Below are 19,821 nucleotides of genomic sequence, written 5' to 3'. Positions count from 1 at the left end.
AACGGGTTGAGATAGGCATCAGGAGATAGGGATATGCAGCCAGGTGCAACGTGGGCGGAAGAAATCTTGGGTGCCAGACTGTCCTGTGGCGGCAACTGTATCCTCAGTTACCCGATTTTGCTCTTTGTAACTTCGGAATCACAAAGTCGCTGGTTTTCACACGATTCTTACTTGTGCGGTGACCGATTCGGAACTGTGGCGCCGCGCATGGCAAGAGGGGTTGAGCTGTACCCCGCCTGAAGCACCCTTCCTGACCCACGACAGGGCTGGCAAATAGAGGGGAGCGCCAGATGAGATCACGGGCGCGTTCTTGCCGCAGCCGACATCGCCCTGCCTCCCCCCCCCCCCGCGGGTCAAGCGCGCCGCTCCTGTCCTCAGCCGGTGTCAGGCGGCCACAAAAGCGCTTGGGCAGCCTGATTTGCACCGTCCTTCGAAGCGATGGGCGGGACCAGCATGACCCCGAGAGCCCCTTCCAGCTCCCCACTTTCGCTGAGGCTTCGGCGCCCTTCCCCTTGCAGCGGTTCCCGGGCCTGAATAATGCATCTCGTCCCCGCCTCCTCTTGCCTATCCAAAGCAGGGAAGGGAAGGGAAAGAGGCCGGCCGAGCTTGCCCGGCATGCTAATGACAGCTGCTGATCGCTGACGCGCCATCACACCATGAGCCGCTCTGCGCGCCGATTGGCCGGCGGGGACCTGGTCTCATTGACAACAAGGCGAGGGAAGCGCGCCGCTGTGGTTCCCCTCAGGTGGGCGGGCGGGGCGAGAGGCGGCAGCTCAAGATGGCGGCGCCAGGGGCCGCGGGCGCTGGGAGCCTCGCCTGACTCCAGCCTCGCCGCCGCCGCCGCCTGGCCGCGGAAGGGTTAAGGCGCCGCTGGGTGTCGCCGCGGCCGCTCCCTCTGACAGCCTGGCTGAGTCGCTGGCCGGCCGTGGCGGAGCCGGGCGCGCCTCGCTAGGGATGGAGACCGGCGAGCTGAGCAGCATGGAGACCATGGAGACCCTGACGGAGCTCGGGGACGAGCTCACCCTGGGCGACATCGACGGTGAGTGGGTGCCGGGGAGCTGAGGCGCGCACCTGGCCCGCGGCGGAGAGAGAGGGGAGAAGAGGCAGGGCGGGGGCGACCCCCACCCCACCCCGGGACTAGGCCGCCTGGCTGGCCTGGACGCCGCCACGGAGCGGGGCGGACTGTGGCAGCAGGTGTCGCTCGGGGGGCGAGGAGACGGCGCGCTCTCCCGCTCTCGCTCCATTCCCCCCGGAGTCAGCTCATGGTCGTGGGAGTGAGACACTCACAAGCTGCTTCCCCCGCTCACAGGACACAGGGGACCGGCCCCTCTTCCCTCCCATGTTGAAGGCACATGGCAGCTGGGGATGTGATCTGCCTCTTTTGATTATTTATTGATATGCCTGGAAATCTTCACTCTCGTGTCTATCCACATGCGTACCAGGTTTGACGCGAGGTAAAGTCAGGCATTTTGTGCAAGTCTACATGTGTTCATACATGGCTGGGAAGGGTGGTATAAAAGAGGAATGTGCCCTATGCTGGACACATTTATCCTTTGAATGACAGGCTTGCCGAAGAAGGGGGATTGTAGTTAGTTGTGCCTTCTTAAAGTTTGTCATTTGGAGGGTCTGTGTGGGTGACCTGCTCTTTTGGACACGGTAGCCACCAAGTTGAGGCGTGCCTCAGGTATGATGCATATGTAACATGAGAGCTGGGTTTTGTTCCTTGGTTTCCGCTGGATAGAGTTGCTGGCTGCTGCTCATAATTTTTGACTCATAAGAACAGCTCTGTTGGATCAGACCAATAGTCCATCTAGTCCAGCATCCCTGCTCATGCAGTGGCCAGCCAGTTCTTCTGGTTGGCTGAAAGAGGAGCATTGAGGTTGAGGCCTTCCCTAATGTTGCCTCCTGGCTCTGGGATTCAGAGGTTTAGTGCCTCTGTATGTGGAGGTTCTCCTCAGTCACCATGTAGCCTTGGACAGACTTATTCTCCATGAATCTATCTAATTCTCACTACATCTCTGGCAGTTAATTCTACATTTTAATCTCTCTGTGAAGTAGTTTTTCCTTTTGTCTGTCCTGAACCTACTGCCCATCAGCTTAATTGGATGCCCTTGAATTCTAGTATTTTGGGAGAGGGAGAACAATTTCTCTTTGTCAACTCTTTGTACCTCATGCATAATATTATATGCCTTTATCATGTGGGATTCTCCCCCCTAGTCATCATCCCTTTTCTAAACTGAAAACTCCCAGACTCGTCAGCCTCTCTTCTTAGGGAAGGAGCTGCAACCCCTAGTAATCTTGGTTGCCTCTGTATTTGTCTTTCCGGAGACACAGTGGCCAGAACTGTACAGAGGATTCCAAATGACGTCTCACCAAGTGAGATCCATGCCTTGATTTGATCAACACCACCTGGCACTCTGTTCATAAACATATTTGGAAATAAGTGGACCTAACCAAGCCTTATTGCAGTCTTATTGATTTTGACTCATAGCCCAATTCATAAAAAGCTCAGAACATGAAACAAACTTCAAAATGTTCAACAGCTAACTTTTGCGTTAAATGGAATTAAAAAATCAAAACTGCAGACATAGCAGTTGGGAAACAAACATCATTTCACTTATGTAAAAATAATTACATAAATGAATTAGTTCATTTATGTAAAAATAATAATTGAAAGGCAGTCTCCAACCTTTTTGCCTTAAGCTTGTATGCCATATTTTCTTTTTCTGAGAGGGAAGTATTCCTCAGCTCTGTTGTCTTCCACACACACACAAAAGATAAGCTGCAGATTTCCAAAGTAAGGTTCTCACAGTAAATAAACTTTAATAAATACACTTTCAGGGATTAAAAGTAGTGCTGCCTGTTCAGTAGCACCGAAGATTGCAGAAAGGTCTTATATTGCAGTTATCCCATCAGATGCAGGCCAGAAAAATCCTGAGACTGTGTTCAGCTGGAGTATGATTCTAACTTGAACATTGGAAGCTGTTTTCCACATCAGCCAAACTCGCTAGCAACTCAACTGCTCTCTCCTGAAATTGATTGGGGTGGTACTGGCTGGAGAATTAGCACTGATACTGGTTTCCCCCCCTTTCCCCGAGGTTCAGTTGAGTGACAATAGATTACCAGTCATTGAGCACCCCGTCCTATGATACCTTTGTACTGCAGTCAGCAAAGTATTCTATAAAGAATATTCGTAGGATCCTTTTCCTGCTTCATTCAGGATGGCTCGGAAGCGGGGCGTTTCACTTATGTGCATGAGCGAGAGAGTGAACGTGGCTTTTATGTAACACTTCTTGTGAGGAACCAGTGTTCAACCAGTATTTTTAATCTGTGTAGATCCAGTGGGTAGCTGTGTTGGTCTGAAGCAACAGAACAAAGTTTGTGTTCAGTAGCACCTTTAAGACCAACAAAAATTAATTTTGAGTTTATACCCAGAATTAAACTTTGTTGATCTTAGAGGTTCCACTGGATTTAAACTTCAATCCGTGTGTATTTGTCTCTGTGTGTAAAGTGCCATCAAGTTTCAGCCAGTTTATGGCAATAGATGAACAAAGGTGCATTTGCCATTGCCTTCCTCTGCATAGGTACCTTGGAATTCTTGGGTGGTCTCCTGTTCAAGTATTAACCAGGACCAAACCTGTTTAGCTTCTGAGATACAGTGAGATTGAGCTAGACTGGGCCATCCCAGGCAGGACTTAATCTAACTAGTAAAATATTATCCTTGAATGTGAAGGAGTCTTTATAAAAATTTTGGATTATGGATTTGTAATTTAAGATTTTTTCTATTATCAATATTGTTTAAAACTACTTAAGAAATTTGCTTGTATTTTTCTACGTTTTTTTTTTTTGCAATCTGTCATTAGGGCTGTTGGTTTTCACAGACAAGCTTGTTCAGATTCTAGGCTCCCGTTCTCCTGTTTTGGTGCTGTAGTGTACAAATAGGAGCCTCAGAAGGGACCATAGTTCAGAATAGAGTACATGCTTGTTGTACAGGAGAGCCGAGATTGAGATCATGGAATCTCCAAATGAAAATATAACTTTCAGTGGCTCTGGGAAAAACCCCTTGCTTGGAAACTTGGAATGAGACTGCTTAATGGAGTAGATATTGCTGCATTGTGTTGTATAAGCATGTCGTGTGGTTCAGTATGGCAGCTTCATATTTCTGTGGGCAACTAGGTGGAGCCTTTTCTCCCTAGGACTACCATGTAATGAGGACTCACACTTTAGTCAATTGTGTGGATGAGTAAGAAGAGGGTCGAGCACATTGCATGGAAGGCCTGAAACTTTGCAAGGGTGCTCCTGATTCCTGGAATGAGAGCTACATTGAGAACATTGGGGGTTGGACTAGATGACCCATGAGGTGCCTCCCAACTCTATGATTCTATGAACAATCATAGCAGTAGCCAGTCTTGGGAAATATTCCTTGTCTGAAGTGTTTCCATTCACATTCTGGGTTGGAGCGAATTTCTTTCCGTTTCACTCTTACTTTTCTCTGCCTGCTTTTACCAATTAATTTTTTAAATCATATTCTTGGAAGGTCACTTCATACTTATTCATACCATGCGGAGATAGACCTGGGTGTCATCTGCATATTGATGGCAACCCAGCCCGTAACTCTGGACCAGCTGTCCTAGAGGGCACATGATGTTAAATAATGTGGAGGATAGTACCACTCCTTGTGGTACTCTTTGAGCCGATAGGGTGCGATAATGTCTCCCCCACTGCCACCCTCTGTGGTCCTGGAGAAAGGAACACAGCCATTGAAGGGCTGTTCCCAGAATCCCAGCCCCAGCAAGGCAGTGGGCCAGTAACTTGTGGCTGATCACATCTAATACGGCCGACAGAGCAACACAAGAGAATGGTTTAATAATAGAGTTGCATTTCTAGGCCCTGGATAAGCCTGGTTGTAATGTTGTGGCAATTTTTAGGGTACTAGGTTTGGGAAAAACTAGGCATAAACAAGGTTCCTTTTAATGTCACTCCCATTGATTGGAGCAGTTCCCATCCTGAGCATAATATAACTGCTGTTATCTTAAAATGGGCAGTGCAGTCCTGCATGCTCCAGAGTGCTGCTGAGTGGGGCTTCCTGTGTTAATGAGTGGCCGCTCACGCACACAGGGAGCACTGTGCATAAGCTGCAGGTGATTTGGAGACGAAAAATAGATGATATCTGAAAAAATAATTCATATTTCTGTGATACAATATCAAATATTTAGGCATTAGTTCATGCCCATAGTTGAGAAAATGCATTGAATTCTAGACATACTTAGATTTTTATAAATTCTGCAGTCTTAGACCTTTTCAGTCCCAAGATAGTCTTTGGAAAAGAGAGAAATGGTTAGTTAAAGAAGTAGTGCTGTTACTTGTAACCCCCTTTTTACTACCCAAAGGAATCTCAAAGCAGCTTACAATTGCCTACCCTTCCTCTCCCCATGGCAGACACCCTATGAGGTAGGTGAAGCTGAGAGAGCTCTGAGAGAACACTGACTGCCCAAAGGTCACCCAGCTGGGGAATCAAACTTGGCTTTCCAGACCAGCGGCCTCTGCTCTTAACTGCTACACCAAGCTGGCTCTCAGAAGAGAGGAATGGTACATATTTCCAAACAATTGTCCATAAGGAAGGGCTAGAGCGTACTGATTTAAATTGTAGGGTGGTTTTAATTATGTTTTGAGAGATGATCCCATCCATCAGAGAACAGGTTGTCTGCATAAGAGAGATTATTTTTCCTTTGCACTTGCTTGCTTACCTCTCTATCCATTCCAGTTACAAGATACGCAGGATAGTGTACAAGTTGCAGCATTAAAAATATTAAAAGAAGCAACAAAACAATTACAGAGCTATGTGGCGGCAGAAAAATAATTTGGTAAACTAAATCCATAAGAACTTGAGAACATTTCATATATAAACTCCCAGCAGTAATAGTGCTAATAAAAAGCTATAGAATAAAAAGCCTGGTATGGAAACAGCCTCTAGGGCAGTGGTTCTCAACCTGGGGTCGAACAACCCTTTCACAGGCATTGTGGCAGGGCGAGCAGATAGGCTGGTTGGGGGGGGGGGCACCACTACTGTTGCCGCTTCTCATGATGATGCCTGCCAATTTAGATCCAATGTATAACCAATTTATATACAATTATGAACAATGGATGTTCATGCCATTTGTCAGTTTTGGTTTAATTTCTGTGAAAGAACACTTGCATAATTTTATGGTTGGGGGTCACTAAAACATGAGGAACTGTATTAAAGGGTTGCGGCATTAGGAAGGTTGAGAACCACTGCTCTAGGGATTTAGACAGCAGCCACTTTAGGAAGTCTTTACTGACTTCTGGAAGGCCATCAGTGGGAGGGCTGGGCTGGTTTCTGGTGGTCTGTGGACTCCAGTCTTGTAGACCACAGCTGAGAAGGCTGTTGCACATATCTGTTGCACTTGTTTCATCTCATGTAAAATCCACACTCAGAGAAGGCCAGCTTTGGGTCTTATCTGAATCAATATTTTCATGGGCGGCGTAGGTCAGGTGAATCCTGGGGTAGATTGGGGCGTCAGCTAAAGCCTGGAGTTGTCTCTTTATGGAACACCATGATGCTGTGGTAATAGATTACAGCTAGTTTCCATAGAATTGTTTTTGTTTTTGCTCTCATCCACATGCATGACTGATGGCTCACACAAGAGTTTGAACACTCTGTGGGAATATAGGAAATGTTTGTGTGCTGCTCACTCAGTTGCTCGAGTTCACAGATGGTATAAGTCTGTGTAAGGGAGCTCATGAACTGCAGCTAGAGGAGGACCAAATGGCACCCTAGCAACTAATTGCCTTCTGTCCTGCAAATGTTGAATAGCTTCAGATTATATTACTTTATTCAATTTACTATTTAACAGGAAAGGAAGAGACAGTATGTGAACATAGCTCATTAAGATTGGGATCAAGATTGCAGGGAGAAATATCAACAAAGATATGCAGATGATACTCTAATGGCAGAAAGTGAAGAGGAACTAAAGAGCCTTTTGATGCGGGTGAAGGAGGAGAGTACAAAAGTTGGCTTGAAACTCAACATCAAGAAAACTAAGATCATGGCATCCAGTCCTCTCAATTCCTGGCAAATAGATGGGGAAGAAATGGAGGTAGTGACAGATTTTATTTTCCTGGGCTCCAAGATCACTGCAGATGGGGACTGCAGCAAAGAAATTAAGACGCTTGCTCCTGGGGAGGAAAGCTATGGCAAATCTAGACAGCATCATAAAAAGCAGAGACATCACCCTGCCAACGAAAGTGCGTCTAGTCAAGGCTATGGTCTTCCCAGTTGCAATGTATGGCTGTGAAAGTTGGACCATAAGGAAGGCCGAGCGTCAAAGAATTGAGGCTTTTGAACTCTGGTGCTGGAGAAGATTCTTGGGAGTCCCTTGGACTGCAAGGCGAACAAACCGGTTAGTCCTAGAGGAGATCAGCCCTGACGGCTCCTTAGAAGGCCAGATCCTGAAGATGCAACTCAAATACTTTGGCCACCTCATGAGAAGGAAGGACTCCCTGGAGAAGAGCCTAATGCTGGGAACGATTGAGGGCAAAAGAAGAAGGGGACGACAGAGAATGAGGTGGCTGGATGGAGTCACTGAAGCAATTGGTGGAAATTTAAATAGACTTCGAGAGATGGTAGAGGACAAGAAGGCCTGGAGGATCATTGTCCATGGGGTCGTGATGGGTCAGACACAACTTTGCACCTAACAACAACATATATATTATATATAAATTGTAAATATGCATAATCTCTGATTATGTATACTTAAATACTTTTAAAAAGTCTCTTGACTGCAAAAAAAGACACTTTGAGTTGGTTCTTAGCTATAGATTGATCAGAGTGGGAAAGTGAGTGAGAGTGGTTTCTAGGCTTTTTTTTTTGTAGGTCAGAAGGAGTTGATCCAGTTCTGCAGCTTGCTTTCTGTCTCTTATCAGTTCTCTTTGTCAGCTGCCATATTTTTTTCCATAGCAGCAATATTGAAGGATGGAGTAGGGAAGTTGGGCTGAGCGCATTCCTTCCTGAAAATGAAGTTGATAAAGTGAACTATGAGGAGCTATCTTAAATATTTAGGACAGTGGTTCATCCTGTTGCCCAGTACTGTTCACTGTGTGGTAGCTCTTCAAAGTTATCAGGCAATAATTTTTCAGTCCTTTGACCTTTCAAAAATGTATTTGTACCTTGCTTTGCTCTTAGATGGACTCAATGCAGTCTCCCCTGCCAGGAAAGAATCTTTAACCGCTCCTGTGGAGCGGAATAAATAAAAGAGTAAGCCCTAAGGGGGAGGAGAAAGAGCGGGGTTTGTCCGGGATAAAAACTCGGTGGGCTCTCTGAGTGTCACTCCAGGGCCAAGCGGCCAATGGGGAGTTGCGCAAAGCCTGGCTCCCCATTGACTGCTTGGCACAGCCTCGCCTTGTCCGGCCATGGACTCACTGCACACAAGGAGTAGCAGCCTTCCCCGACGGTGAGTACTCCCTCTGGCTTCCGCTCGCCCAGACACACACACACAACCCCCCTGGCCGCCGCCCCCATCGCGCCGCCGCCGCTTCTCCGCCCCCACAGAGACACACGCGCGCACACACACACAAACTCCCCTGGCTGCCCCTCCACACGATCGCACTGCCGCCGCTCCCCCGCCCCCACAGAGACATACACACACACACCCTGGCCGCCCCCCATTGCACCGCCGCCGTTTCCACACCCCCACAGACACAGACACACACACACACACACACACACACACATACACCAGCTAACCCCCCCTGGCCGCCCCCCTATTGTGCCGCTGCCGCTTCCCCGCCCCCACAGAGAGAGACACACACACACAAACCCCCTTGCCGCCCCCCACACACGATCGCACTGCCGCCGTTTCCACGCCCCCACAGACACGCACACACACACACACACACCAGCTAACCCCCCTGGCTGCCCTGCATTATCGCACCACAGCTGCTTCCCTGCCCCCACAGACACGCACACACAAAACCCCCCTGGCCGCCCCCCTATTGTGCCGCCGCCGCTTCCCCGCCCCCACAGACACGCACACACCCACCGTGCTCTCCCACCCCTTCCCCCACCGCACACACTCACGCACACACTCCTCTCTACTTCCCTCGCCACCTCCCCCTCCCGAATCGCCCCCCCCGCGATTCCTCCCCTACATCCCCCCGTCCCCTCCCATTTCAAATGCCTCTCTGCCTGCCTTCCTTTCTTCCTTCTTACTTCCTGACTTCCTCTATTTCTCCATCTCCTTCCTGTCTCTCCCTCTCACTTGCTTCCTGTCTTTCTCCTTTACTTCCTTTCTTTCTACCTTCTACCCATCCTTTCAACCACCCCTTGCCCTTCTTTCTCCCTTCCATACCTCCTTTCCTCTTCTTCCTTCTTTGCCTACAGTCTGCCTCCCCTACTCTAGCACCCGCTGTCTTTCTTCTACAGCGGGCTTAATTTCTAGTATACATATAAACCAGAAAACAGCAGGCGTTTTGTGCTGGTCCTAGAATTGTATGCTGGTTCTTCCAAAGGTCTGTGCTGCCAGCCACAGGCAAAGAGTCCTCTGACTCTTAGTATTCAATTTTCACCCAAGGGCTTATGGCTTGGTAGGCGCTCAAACAGGAAAAGAGAAATGCTTAGCAAATGGAGCTCATAAAGGTGTTCCACCATTGTGTATCTACACTTATTGCTATTGGGATTGTCTGTGTGCTCTTAGGAATATCTCTGTCTTCTATATTGGTGGTCTTTAGTCTTTACAGACCTTACTATCTGTGCAGCAGTTTATCCCAGAAAACAGCCCTTCCAAATACAGTTCAGTAGGTGCTTATGATCTTCCAGAAGAGGCTATAATATCCAGCTGAGAATCCCAAAGCGTGGGTTGACGACTACTGCTGCATATTAGCGAGATATATATGGCTAGGGACCAAGCCCATTGCATTCAGGAATACAACAGGTACTAGATTGGAGGAGTGGGGCGTAAGAACTCTGTGGATGGCCCCTCCCTCCCCCGAGGACCTGGAAAGGCTGGAGGCCCCCAGGAAGGGAAATCACCTGCAGGAGCAATTGGGTTCTGCAGCCTCTGGGCCTTGGAGGGAAGTGGAAAGAGGAGGGGGGTGGTCAGGGGTGCGGGGCGGAAGGTGATTGGCTGGCTGCTGGACAGACAGTCAAGCTGGTTGGAGGAGGAGGCACTCAGGGGCGGGACAGCCGCCCTGAATGGGTGTTAAGCACTGAGTGGCACTTAAGCCGTGAGACAGGCTCCTCCTCCAAGGCCTTACCAGGAATATATTATGTGGAACAGATAGTGCAGTGTTGTTGTAACTATTTTAATTGTTCAGAGGTCTCAGATGACTTTATTAACAAGCTCTAATAAATGCGAATTGCTGCAGTTTTTATATTCTTCAGGCATTCTAAACAAAGTTGCCCAGGACACTTCTTGCTAATTGTGCCTCATTCCACCCACTCTCCCAAGAGAGTCATCATTGAGTTCTCACCTGTAGGCAACCTCCTTTGTTATGCAATATTGTTAAACCAAGAGGGCATTTTGATGTAGTTATTCTGTGATATGGAAATAGGTTTTTAGAAGGGAGATGGCTCATCAGACTTTTTGCTGTTCTTAATCTGTATATCTGTTTCCATATTTAATGCTATGCTATTTATGCCTGCAAATTTTTGTAGTTGTCCTGTCTTTGTTTTTTTTAACCTTAAATATTATTTCCTAAACAGAGAATAGGGTTGTCAGCCTTCAGGCGTGATCTGGAGATCTTCCAGAACTGCAAATCTCCTCTAGACTTCAGAGATCAGTTTCCCTGGAGAAGATAGCACCTTTGGAGAATGAACAGTCTGGAATTATATTCTGTTGTGGTCCTCACTTCCCAAATTCTACCCTCCCTAGGCTCCATTCCTAAATATCCAGGAATTTCCAAAAGCTAGAATTGGCAACTATGTTTAAAAGAGGTTCCTAAGGGAGCTTGGGTAACAGGCTGGATTTGCCCCCCCCCCCCAACCTTCCTATCTTCAAGTTTCTGTAGCTCTTCAGCCATATCCTGGGAGCCGTATCATATATGCTTTTCTCTTTCTGCCCAATACATTAGCTTCCTTTGAAGAGTTGGGGAAGCAGTTCATGAAGCAGATCATTCCCTACCGTTCCCAGTTGCGGCAGGGGAACCCTTATGGACACAACATGACTGGAGTGGCTGTAGTGAGAATGAGTAACTGGCGTATGCAAGGAGATCTGTTCCGCAAAATCCTGCTAGTAATTTTGACGAAGAAACCATTTGTTTACTATTGCTGTGCACAGTGGGCTAGTTTATTATAGGCAGTTTTTCTGCCAGATTCTAAAGCAGCATTGTGGGTTTTTAGATTAGAAGGAGGGGGTTTTGTTGGAAGTCTGTACTGAATTCTCATAGGAGCAAGTACAATATTTGAAACATAAGATTTTTTTATACCCACAAATTAAATTTGTATATTGTTCCTTTTAATTCCCATTTAATCCTTGCAGCTGCATGAGGTGTGCTAGGCTGAGAGATAATGACTGGTCTATCTGGGTTTCATGTGTGAGAAAAGCTTTTAATCTGGATCTCTCAGATCCTAATCTGGTGCATCCTAATTACTTTCCTTATATTGTTTAAATTTCTATTTCCTGTTTGTTTTGAGACTCTAGGAAGAGGACTAGAGTAGATGGTTCAGCAGTGGAAAACATGTCTTGATGTACATAGAAACTAGATAAGGAAAGTTGTCAAGCTTTAAAAAAAATAGTACAGAATACTGCTTACTAGACAGAGCTCAGTGTATGTAAATTTTGAAACCACAGGGGAAAAATTTGTTTATTTTCCTTTGATGGGGGAAGGAACTTACTTTCATGTCAAATCTAAATTTCTTGAATGATCTAAAATGTGTTAGCATATTACATTTAAAGTTAGCATATTAAATTTTACTGTTTGGCATATTTATGAAATTTGAAAATATAAATATCTTAATGTTATATGAGAAAAATTACAAATATATCCAGAACATGAAATACATGTGCTGAACTGTATGCTAATAGAGCACATCTATATTTAACAGCCATCTGAGAAGCTAAGAACATATTCTGCAGTAAACAAACGTATTTTGGGGACAGAAACACTCTAAATGATCCAATAGGTAGCACTGTCAGCATGATTTGTTTTTGAACTCTGAAAGATTGAAAGCACTAAATAATACTGCATTACCATTATATTTAAGCCAAAATATATCTCTACAGAATAAGAGGGATTTTACATTGTTCCCCAAACATCTGTTTTTCTACTGGAAAAACTGGAAAATTTGTCAGAACTTTTCATGCTGTATATTTGAAATTAGTGAAATGCTTTGTGATGGGCAACTTTGTAGGGTTTTCAAAGCAAGAAATGGGCAGAAGTGGTTTGCCACTGCCTGCCTCTGCAGAGTAGCCTCCCATCCAAGTACTAACCAAGGCTTGACCCTGCATGGCTTCCAAGGTCTGATGTGATCAGGCTCGCCTGGTAATCCAGAGCAGAACAAAAAATGCATTGTAGGACAAAATGAGAAAAAATGTTCCTTAGGAGGTTTTTCAGAGCTCCCCAAATTTTTCAAATTTTTATATTGGAAATATTGAAAAAATAAAAGTCCCAAACCCAACCCATCTCCCCCAGAGTTTTAAAATATTTCTCCCTGGATGATCACACCTGTAGTTAGGAAGAGCTAAAAAGTAAAGGAAGAGAACAAAACCAGGAGTCCAATAGAAGAGATATGTCAAAAGAATATAGAATTTCTGTTTAATTGCCTCCATGGGATTCTGAGTTTGGTTCCTTAATGATGTCTGCATGTACAAGAGCTCTATTTATAGAGTAAATCTCATGTTACATTCAGTGCATGCACAGCTGAATGTATGATTGAAAACATGCTGGTCCCCAGTTTTTTAAAAAACGCATGTTAGATTTTGAGCATTGTAGAATGGGATTACCAGCATACTTGCAAATATTTTTCTTGCCCTTAGCACCTTTAGTTTTTCTTCAAGCTATTTCTGTGCCCTAAACATAAGGGTGGCGGGGTTACTAATGAGTACTCATTAGTACTCTTAGCTACCATATGACATTTTGCTCTAGAGGAAAAAGGATATCTTGTTACTGTTACTATTACTCTTTCTCATTTCAGTGTCAATACTGTGGAAGTCCCTGTATGACTTTCCTCTGCCATTATTTTTTTGCTCCAATATGTATTATGTGCTTCTGGCATTCCTATAAAATACATACATTTGTATTCCGGGGGTCTTTGAAACCATTTCCATCAATCTGTGAGTATTGACATGTATAGCATTTGAAATCTGTGTTTTCTTTTCAATGTGTTTTTGTAGAGATGCTGCAGTTTGTCAGCAACCAGGTTGGAGAGTTTCCGGATCTGTTTTCTGAACAGTTGTGTGGCACCTTCCAGAACAACAGTGCATGTAACGGAAATGGAGTAGCAGATGTCTCATCACAGAGGACCTTCAGCCAGGGACAGCTTCAGTCTTTCCCGCCTAATGCAGCTTCTCCTCAGCTTCAAACAGTGCAAGTGAAAGTGTCCCAGTCGGCTGCTGCAACACCAGCCCTGCAAAGGGCTGCACCCCCTCTTCAGCCTCGTCCTCAGGTCCAGCCTCGACTCCAGCAGCAGACAGTCATGATAACACCAACTTTCAGCTCTGCTCCTCAGACACGGTTCATTCAGCAGCCTGTAATTTATCAAAATGCAGCAACCAGTTTCCAAGGTAGGGGCACAGGATCCCAAAATAATGGGCACTGTATGTAGGAACCTTTTGAAGGCAATTATGTGAAATACAGAGAACTAGGTGGGTCTGTTGGTCTGAAACAGTAGAACAAGGTTTGAGTCCAGTGGCTCCAAGATTAATTCTGGGTATAATCTTTTGGATATATACGCACTTCCTCAGAGACATTGAAGCAGTTTTCCTCAAGCCTTACAGATAAGTAGAGAGAGAGTGGGCGATGAATTGACAAGAATGGCTAACTCGAGGCAAGATTCATAAGTAACTGGGCAGTAAGCATAACTGAGATTGAATAAAAGCAGTTGATAAAACCTATGAATGGCAGCAAATTAGCTCACAAATATAAGAGTTAACAGACATATGAGAACTTTATACAAACACACACAAAATTAATAGAGCATCTATATTAGCAAATGTGATTACATAAATATGAATTTGGTAGGTAGATTCAAGAACCTTGGCATTTGCAAAAGGAAGAACTTGGGATACCATATCCAAGATCAGGAAGATGAGTTCATCTCCATGGCTTCTGTGCAGACACATATAGAGACTGCACAATTGCAGGCCTGCCATGGAAACGATTTCTGTAGACTAGAAGAACCCCTCCTCGTTCTGGTGTCTTCCTGCCCAAACCATCACATGACTAGGAAGAGGGGTGCTACCCCCTCAGATCTCATTATCATCATTATTTATTATTATTATTTATTATATTTATGTTTCTTACCCGCCATTTTCGGCATGCCAGCTCGTGGCGAGTTACAACATAAAATTTCCACAACAATAAAACCCCGTTTTGCCACCATGGAGAAAGGATCTTCATTGCTGGTCTCCCCCCCCCCCCCCATTCTGCAGGCTAAGGAGAATTCTTTCTCTCAAAAGTTTTCCTTTTTGTCATCAGTATTCATTTTAGTGAAGAAGGAATTACATTTAAGGAAACATTCTGTTTTTTCCCCTAAGGATTAAGCATATATGGATAGAGCAGAAGCAGTTTCAAGCTCCATGCCTGCTTGAATTTTAAGAAAGCACGTTCCCCCCTCTGCTCTGGGGTCTGGAATTGAGAGCTTTGGAATCAGAAATGCTTTTCTGGGGTCTCGGCTGCATGTCTGCTTTATTAAAAAAAAAAAAAAAGCTCATTCCCCTTCTGTGGAGAGCTGCTCTCACCCCCCACCCCATCCCTGGGAGCAAGGGAGGAAATTAGCCGTAACTGTGTGATTACCAGTTTCTTTCCCTTCTACTTTTAGGGAAGAACTTTGCTCCTTCCTGGCAGAGGGAAGAAGCTGTGTTCAAACCTATGATTGCGATTCTCCTTTCCCTCAAAGTGGAAGTATGGCCTGGTAGACAACACCTGATGGAGAGAAACAATCTCCCTCTCTGGCTTCATTCAGAACTGAAACTTGTGGCCTAATGAAGTCCTTTTTAAAGGGCCTGATTGAAGGGATCTTTCCCTTGGCATAGGTTCACAGAGCCTCCCAATTCCCCTTGGCTCTTAGTAATAAGAGTATTCAGCATTTTACCTGGCTTGTTTCGACCTCTTCAACACCTGTCGTTTTAGAGAATGACTGAAGTGGGTGGAGCTTTTCCTGTTTCTAGTTATTAGTCTGTTGGGAGACAACAGACTACTTATACCAATGATAACCCTGCAGGACTCACTGTTACGTGACACTGTTTGTAGCAAAGACCAATGTATTATAGTGGTTGGAGCATTGGGCTGGATATAGAAGAAGCCATCTTGTCTGAAAACTTGCTGATGTGCAAGCTGTAATCATTACTAGGTGATGTTACAGTCTTTCTGATAATCCTTTGGCAAATATATGCTGGATACCACTGGTTATCTCTATTGTTCTTGATGGCCTACGGATTAAATAGCACTTCAGCTCTAATTTGACCTTTCAGAGTATAAATGCTGTAAACATTACCCAGTAGGAAGCAGAATTCCCCTGCTGCGCTCTCCTTTTATATTGTGAAACAACAGGTTATTATGGGCGTTTTAATTTAGGCAGATTGTAAGTGGGTGGGCAGAAGGGATTGTATCGGTGCTTGGCTCTTGTGGCCTTTTCTTGCATGCCCAGGGAAATGTGATTGCCACTTTGGGATCAGAAGGTGAATTTCTTCCAGGCCAGACTGGCCAGGGGTTCTGGGTTTCTTGGGGGCATCATCTGGCCATGGAATTGGGGTCACTGTGGTGGGCAGGTGGTTGTGAATTTCCTGCATTCTGCAGGGGGTTGGACTTGATGACCCTGAAGTCCATTCCAACTATATGATTCTAATTTGTATCTCACAACCTATACGCCTCTCATCTGGATCAGGTTGCTTACACTGCACTAGTCCATGCTAGGAATTAGTGGTTAAAAACAAACAAGTCCTCAGAGAAGCTACAGATGAACAGATTTGCTCTCAGTTCCCTGAGTTGTCTCTTCTTACCCTCCTTCACATACTGTTATGTTGAAAGACTGACTACATGTTTTTCCCCGTGTAACATGCTGCCATCTCCTACTGAAAGATTCTCTGGTAAACAAAGGCTCTTGCACACTCCTTTGCCACTCTTCCAGGGAGATTTACTCTAAAAGAGACTATTATTCACTGGACTGCTGTCTTGTACTCAGGTCTACTTTTTTGCACTTGTGTCGGGCTTAGACCCAAGATCTTCCCCACCTAGTCCCTAAGGGGGGGGGCTGCCTGTCTCCCATAATTGCATTATTCAGACTGGTGATACACATGGGATTGGAAAAACTGCAAATTCAAATTATTCTTGTGTATTGAAGTGTGAACCTGAAGAGGCAAAGCCTGGGCTATTGATCTCTCAACGTTTCCTGTAGTCAGGCTCTCTTCCATTCCTGTTGGAAGCTTCCATTAGTATGATTCCAATATTTGCCTTGGCTGTTTTACAAGCGGACAGCCTTTAAGAGGGCCCATGTGAAGCTACTATATTGTCCCCCCCAGCTCTTTCAATGGGTGGTTATTGTTCCTTTCCTGGGGAACCTGACTGAATATTCCTTTCTTAGTCTTTAGGCAGTCATTTTTTCAAGATTGTCACCTCTTGTTGGGCTTCCACTACTTCATTTTCTGGTGTTTCTAGATATCTTTGTGACACCATACCAGGATTTGCTATTTTGGTATATATTTTCCATTTCAGAAGGTGCCCAGGTGCACAATCTCTTTCTTTCTGAAACGGACATAATATGCATCTTTCCAGTGGTCTCAGCACTGGTTTTATTTCAGAAGGCTTCCTTTGACTGTGACCCTCTGTAAATGGCTATCATCTTAGAGGTCTCCTTCTTATATTGTGGAGTCCCTGCTGTGGGCTTGTGTTTCCCAGTGACCCTTGGTGTTCTTCAAAATCGATTGGTCACACCACTATTTTTGTCTGTAACACTATGCACACATTTATCTTTATTGCAGATACTCCACAACATCATGCATTACACTCTAGTTATGCCTTAAGTTACTAATGGAGATCAGCTCCCTGATACTGTGATTGGAGGTCTGTGCTAATTTACCTACCTCACAATGGGGCTTTCCAACCCCTGTGTGCATCCTTTTTGACAGGGGCTTCTGTCACTGAGGAGCATCATATATTTCTCACTAAGACAAAATTTTGTATGTCCCACTTCCCCTGGTTATATTGCTACACAAATTTATCTGCAAACTGCACAAAGCATATCATATCCGACACAGTATTTTTGCTTGCCTCATCACTGAGACACAGATCTGCTTATTCTTAGTTCTACTAACAACTCAGTGTTGTGATTACATCCTTTCCTGCATTGTGACATTATCTTCCTACTTTCTAAATGACAAGTGTGACATCTGCAATACCAGATCTTGCACCATTAAGTGGAGACATTTCTCTGCTAAAGCTTTAACAGGGTTTGGACCCGACTTCTTATGCTGTTTTCTTAATAGAATTAAGTACCATTCCAAGTCTCCAAGCTAATGGTGGCATCATAAAGAGCTTCTTCAAGTAAGCAGTGTAGACCAAAGGCTTTTTGACCCATGAATCTCTTGCTTGCAGTTTGTAATTTTTCATAAAATGCCTTTGCCAGATATGATCCTACAAAGGAAAGAGACATGTAGGGGGGAATCTCTGGCAGGTTATGTGTCTAGTAGACCACTGTGAGGGAATGAATCTTCAGCAATTGTGGCTTACTGTGTAAATGCGAGCCATGCCTGTTCCATATGTGCCTGTGTAGGCTATTGATTCTTCCTGTTTTTCTTCTAGTGCTGCAACCACAAGTACAGAGCTTAGTGACTTCCTCTCAAGTTCAGCCGGTCACCATCCAGCAGCAGGTGCAAACGGTGCAGGCCCAAAGGGTCCTCACGCAGGCTGCCAATGGAACCATCCAGACACTAACCCCAGCCACAGTCCAGACGGTAGCTGCCCCTCAAGTCCAGCAGGTTCCAGTAAGTACTTTTGTGTTATGGTGTTGCCATCTGAATTTTCTGAGATGTGTGCATTGTTTACATCTCTTTATTCCAAGTCTAGAATTGACTTCATGCATGCAGAAAGGAGGAGCATGGAGGCTTAGGCATTACAATAGCAGCTATAGGCTTTATTTGCATAGTGAAACTTAACACAGTCGGAACACATCTGTTAAGAAAGAGCTTTCCACTTGTGGAAGCAGAGCATTTCTGTGTTCACTTTCTTTGCTCCACTAAACTTCCACTGTGTCCTTTTCCAGGTCCTTGTCCAGCCACAGATCATCAAAACAGACTCACTGGTTTTAACAACATTGAAAGCTGATGGCAGTCCAGTAATGACTGCTGTTCAAAATCCAGCCCTCACAGCACTGACGACTCCTATTCAGACAACAGCTCTGCAGGTACTATGGCACCCCTTGTATTTCTCCTGATTCTTCCTCTTAATTTAGGGCCGCTTTACGCTCATTTACACAGCAGACTTTTAAAAAGGAATGTGAGAATTACAGTGCATATGCCGGTTCTGGTGAGAAGGTCATGCAGTGGCAAAAATGGCTATCAAAACCAGGGGATTTTTTTTATGGGTCGGACATGACTTTGCACCTAACAACAACAATACACACACACACGAAACTCATTAATTTTCTTCACTGTGACTCACTGGAAAACATATCTTTAGAGTGAGAAGAGAGAAGCTAAGCAGTTTGCACACTGGCTACATAGTAGGTCCATGACTTCAACAGACTGTGTACATGTTGTTGTTCCATGAAGGCTAAATAGATACTTTTCTCTGTCTTGGCTGTCTGGAGAACTGAAGCTCCATGGTATATAACTGTGGATCTTTTAAGACAGGAATGTGGACCTGTGATATTATCTCCTTTTTTCTTTCTGGTTAAAAGTGTACCTAAAATCTAAAGGTGGTAAATTAAAAAAGAGAGAAAAAACTGTACAGTAATTATGGATCATTGCTTTGCTTAGTAAAATCCATAGAAAAATATGTACACTCTGACTGGCACCAGCTTTCTAAGGCCTCGGGCTTTCGCAGCTTTGCAGCCAGATTCTTTAACTAGGAGATGCTGAGGTTTGATTCTGGGACTTAAAGTGCAAAATAGGTGCTCTACTGCTAAATTATGGATACTTATACTAAGAATAATTGTACCACAAATCCCTTTATTTGAGGATATAAAACATTGTTTTAATCTCAGAATTGGCTTGGATTCTTTTGCGGTTGAATGATAAAATTGATCTCTCTAATGGTCATTGTTATATTTTTAGACTTTAGTTGGTAGCAATGGGACCATCTTGACCACAATGCCCATGATGATGGGGGGGCAAGAGAAGATGCCCATCAAGCAGGTGCCTGGTGGTGCCAAACAGCCAGAACCACCAAAGGAAGGCGAGAGACGAACAACACATAACATTATTGAGAAGCGGTATCGATCATCCATCAATGACAAGATTATTGAACTGAAGGATTTAGTCATGGGAACGGATGCCAAGGTAAGAGTTCCCTAATGATTTAGTGGCAGGAAGATAGTTGTAATTCTATGCCCACTCTTTAGTTGGCAACCTCATCGGTAGGCAAATGATTCCAGCTCATCAGGTATTCTAGGGAAACACAGAATTTTGAAGTCCTGCATTGCATGACAGA

At 44.9% G+C, this 19,821-nt stretch overlaps 1 protein-coding gene across 1 annotated transcript in view; it reads left to right on the top strand.

The window, feature by feature from the left end:
• Window positions 1–599: 599 nt before the first annotated feature.
• SREBF2 (sterol regulatory element binding transcription factor 2) overlaps window positions 600–19,821 on the top strand; it is a 37,600-nt gene continuing 18,378 nt past the window's right edge. The window contains exons 1-5 of the mRNA XM_077339354.1: window positions 600–1,039; window positions 13,350–13,739; window positions 17,974–18,155; window positions 18,434–18,574; window positions 19,446–19,670. Coding sequence (XP_077195469.1) covers window positions 955–1,039; window positions 13,350–13,739; window positions 17,974–18,155; window positions 18,434–18,574; window positions 19,446–19,670 — 1,023 coding nt within the window. The 5' untranslated portion in view covers window positions 600–954. The remainder of the gene's footprint in view (window positions 1,040–13,349; window positions 13,740–17,973; window positions 18,156–18,433; window positions 18,575–19,445; window positions 19,671–19,821) is intronic.

The sequence above is a fragment of the Paroedura picta genome, chromosome 5, assembly GCF_049243985.1.
Source record: "Paroedura picta isolate Pp20150507F chromosome 5, Ppicta_v3.0, whole genome shotgun sequence".
Lineage (NCBI taxonomy): Eukaryota > Metazoa > Chordata > Lepidosauria > Squamata > Gekkonidae > Paroedura > Paroedura picta.
The sequence above is the reverse complement of the archived record's forward strand: the minus strand, read 5'-3'. Positions and strand labels throughout refer to the sequence as shown.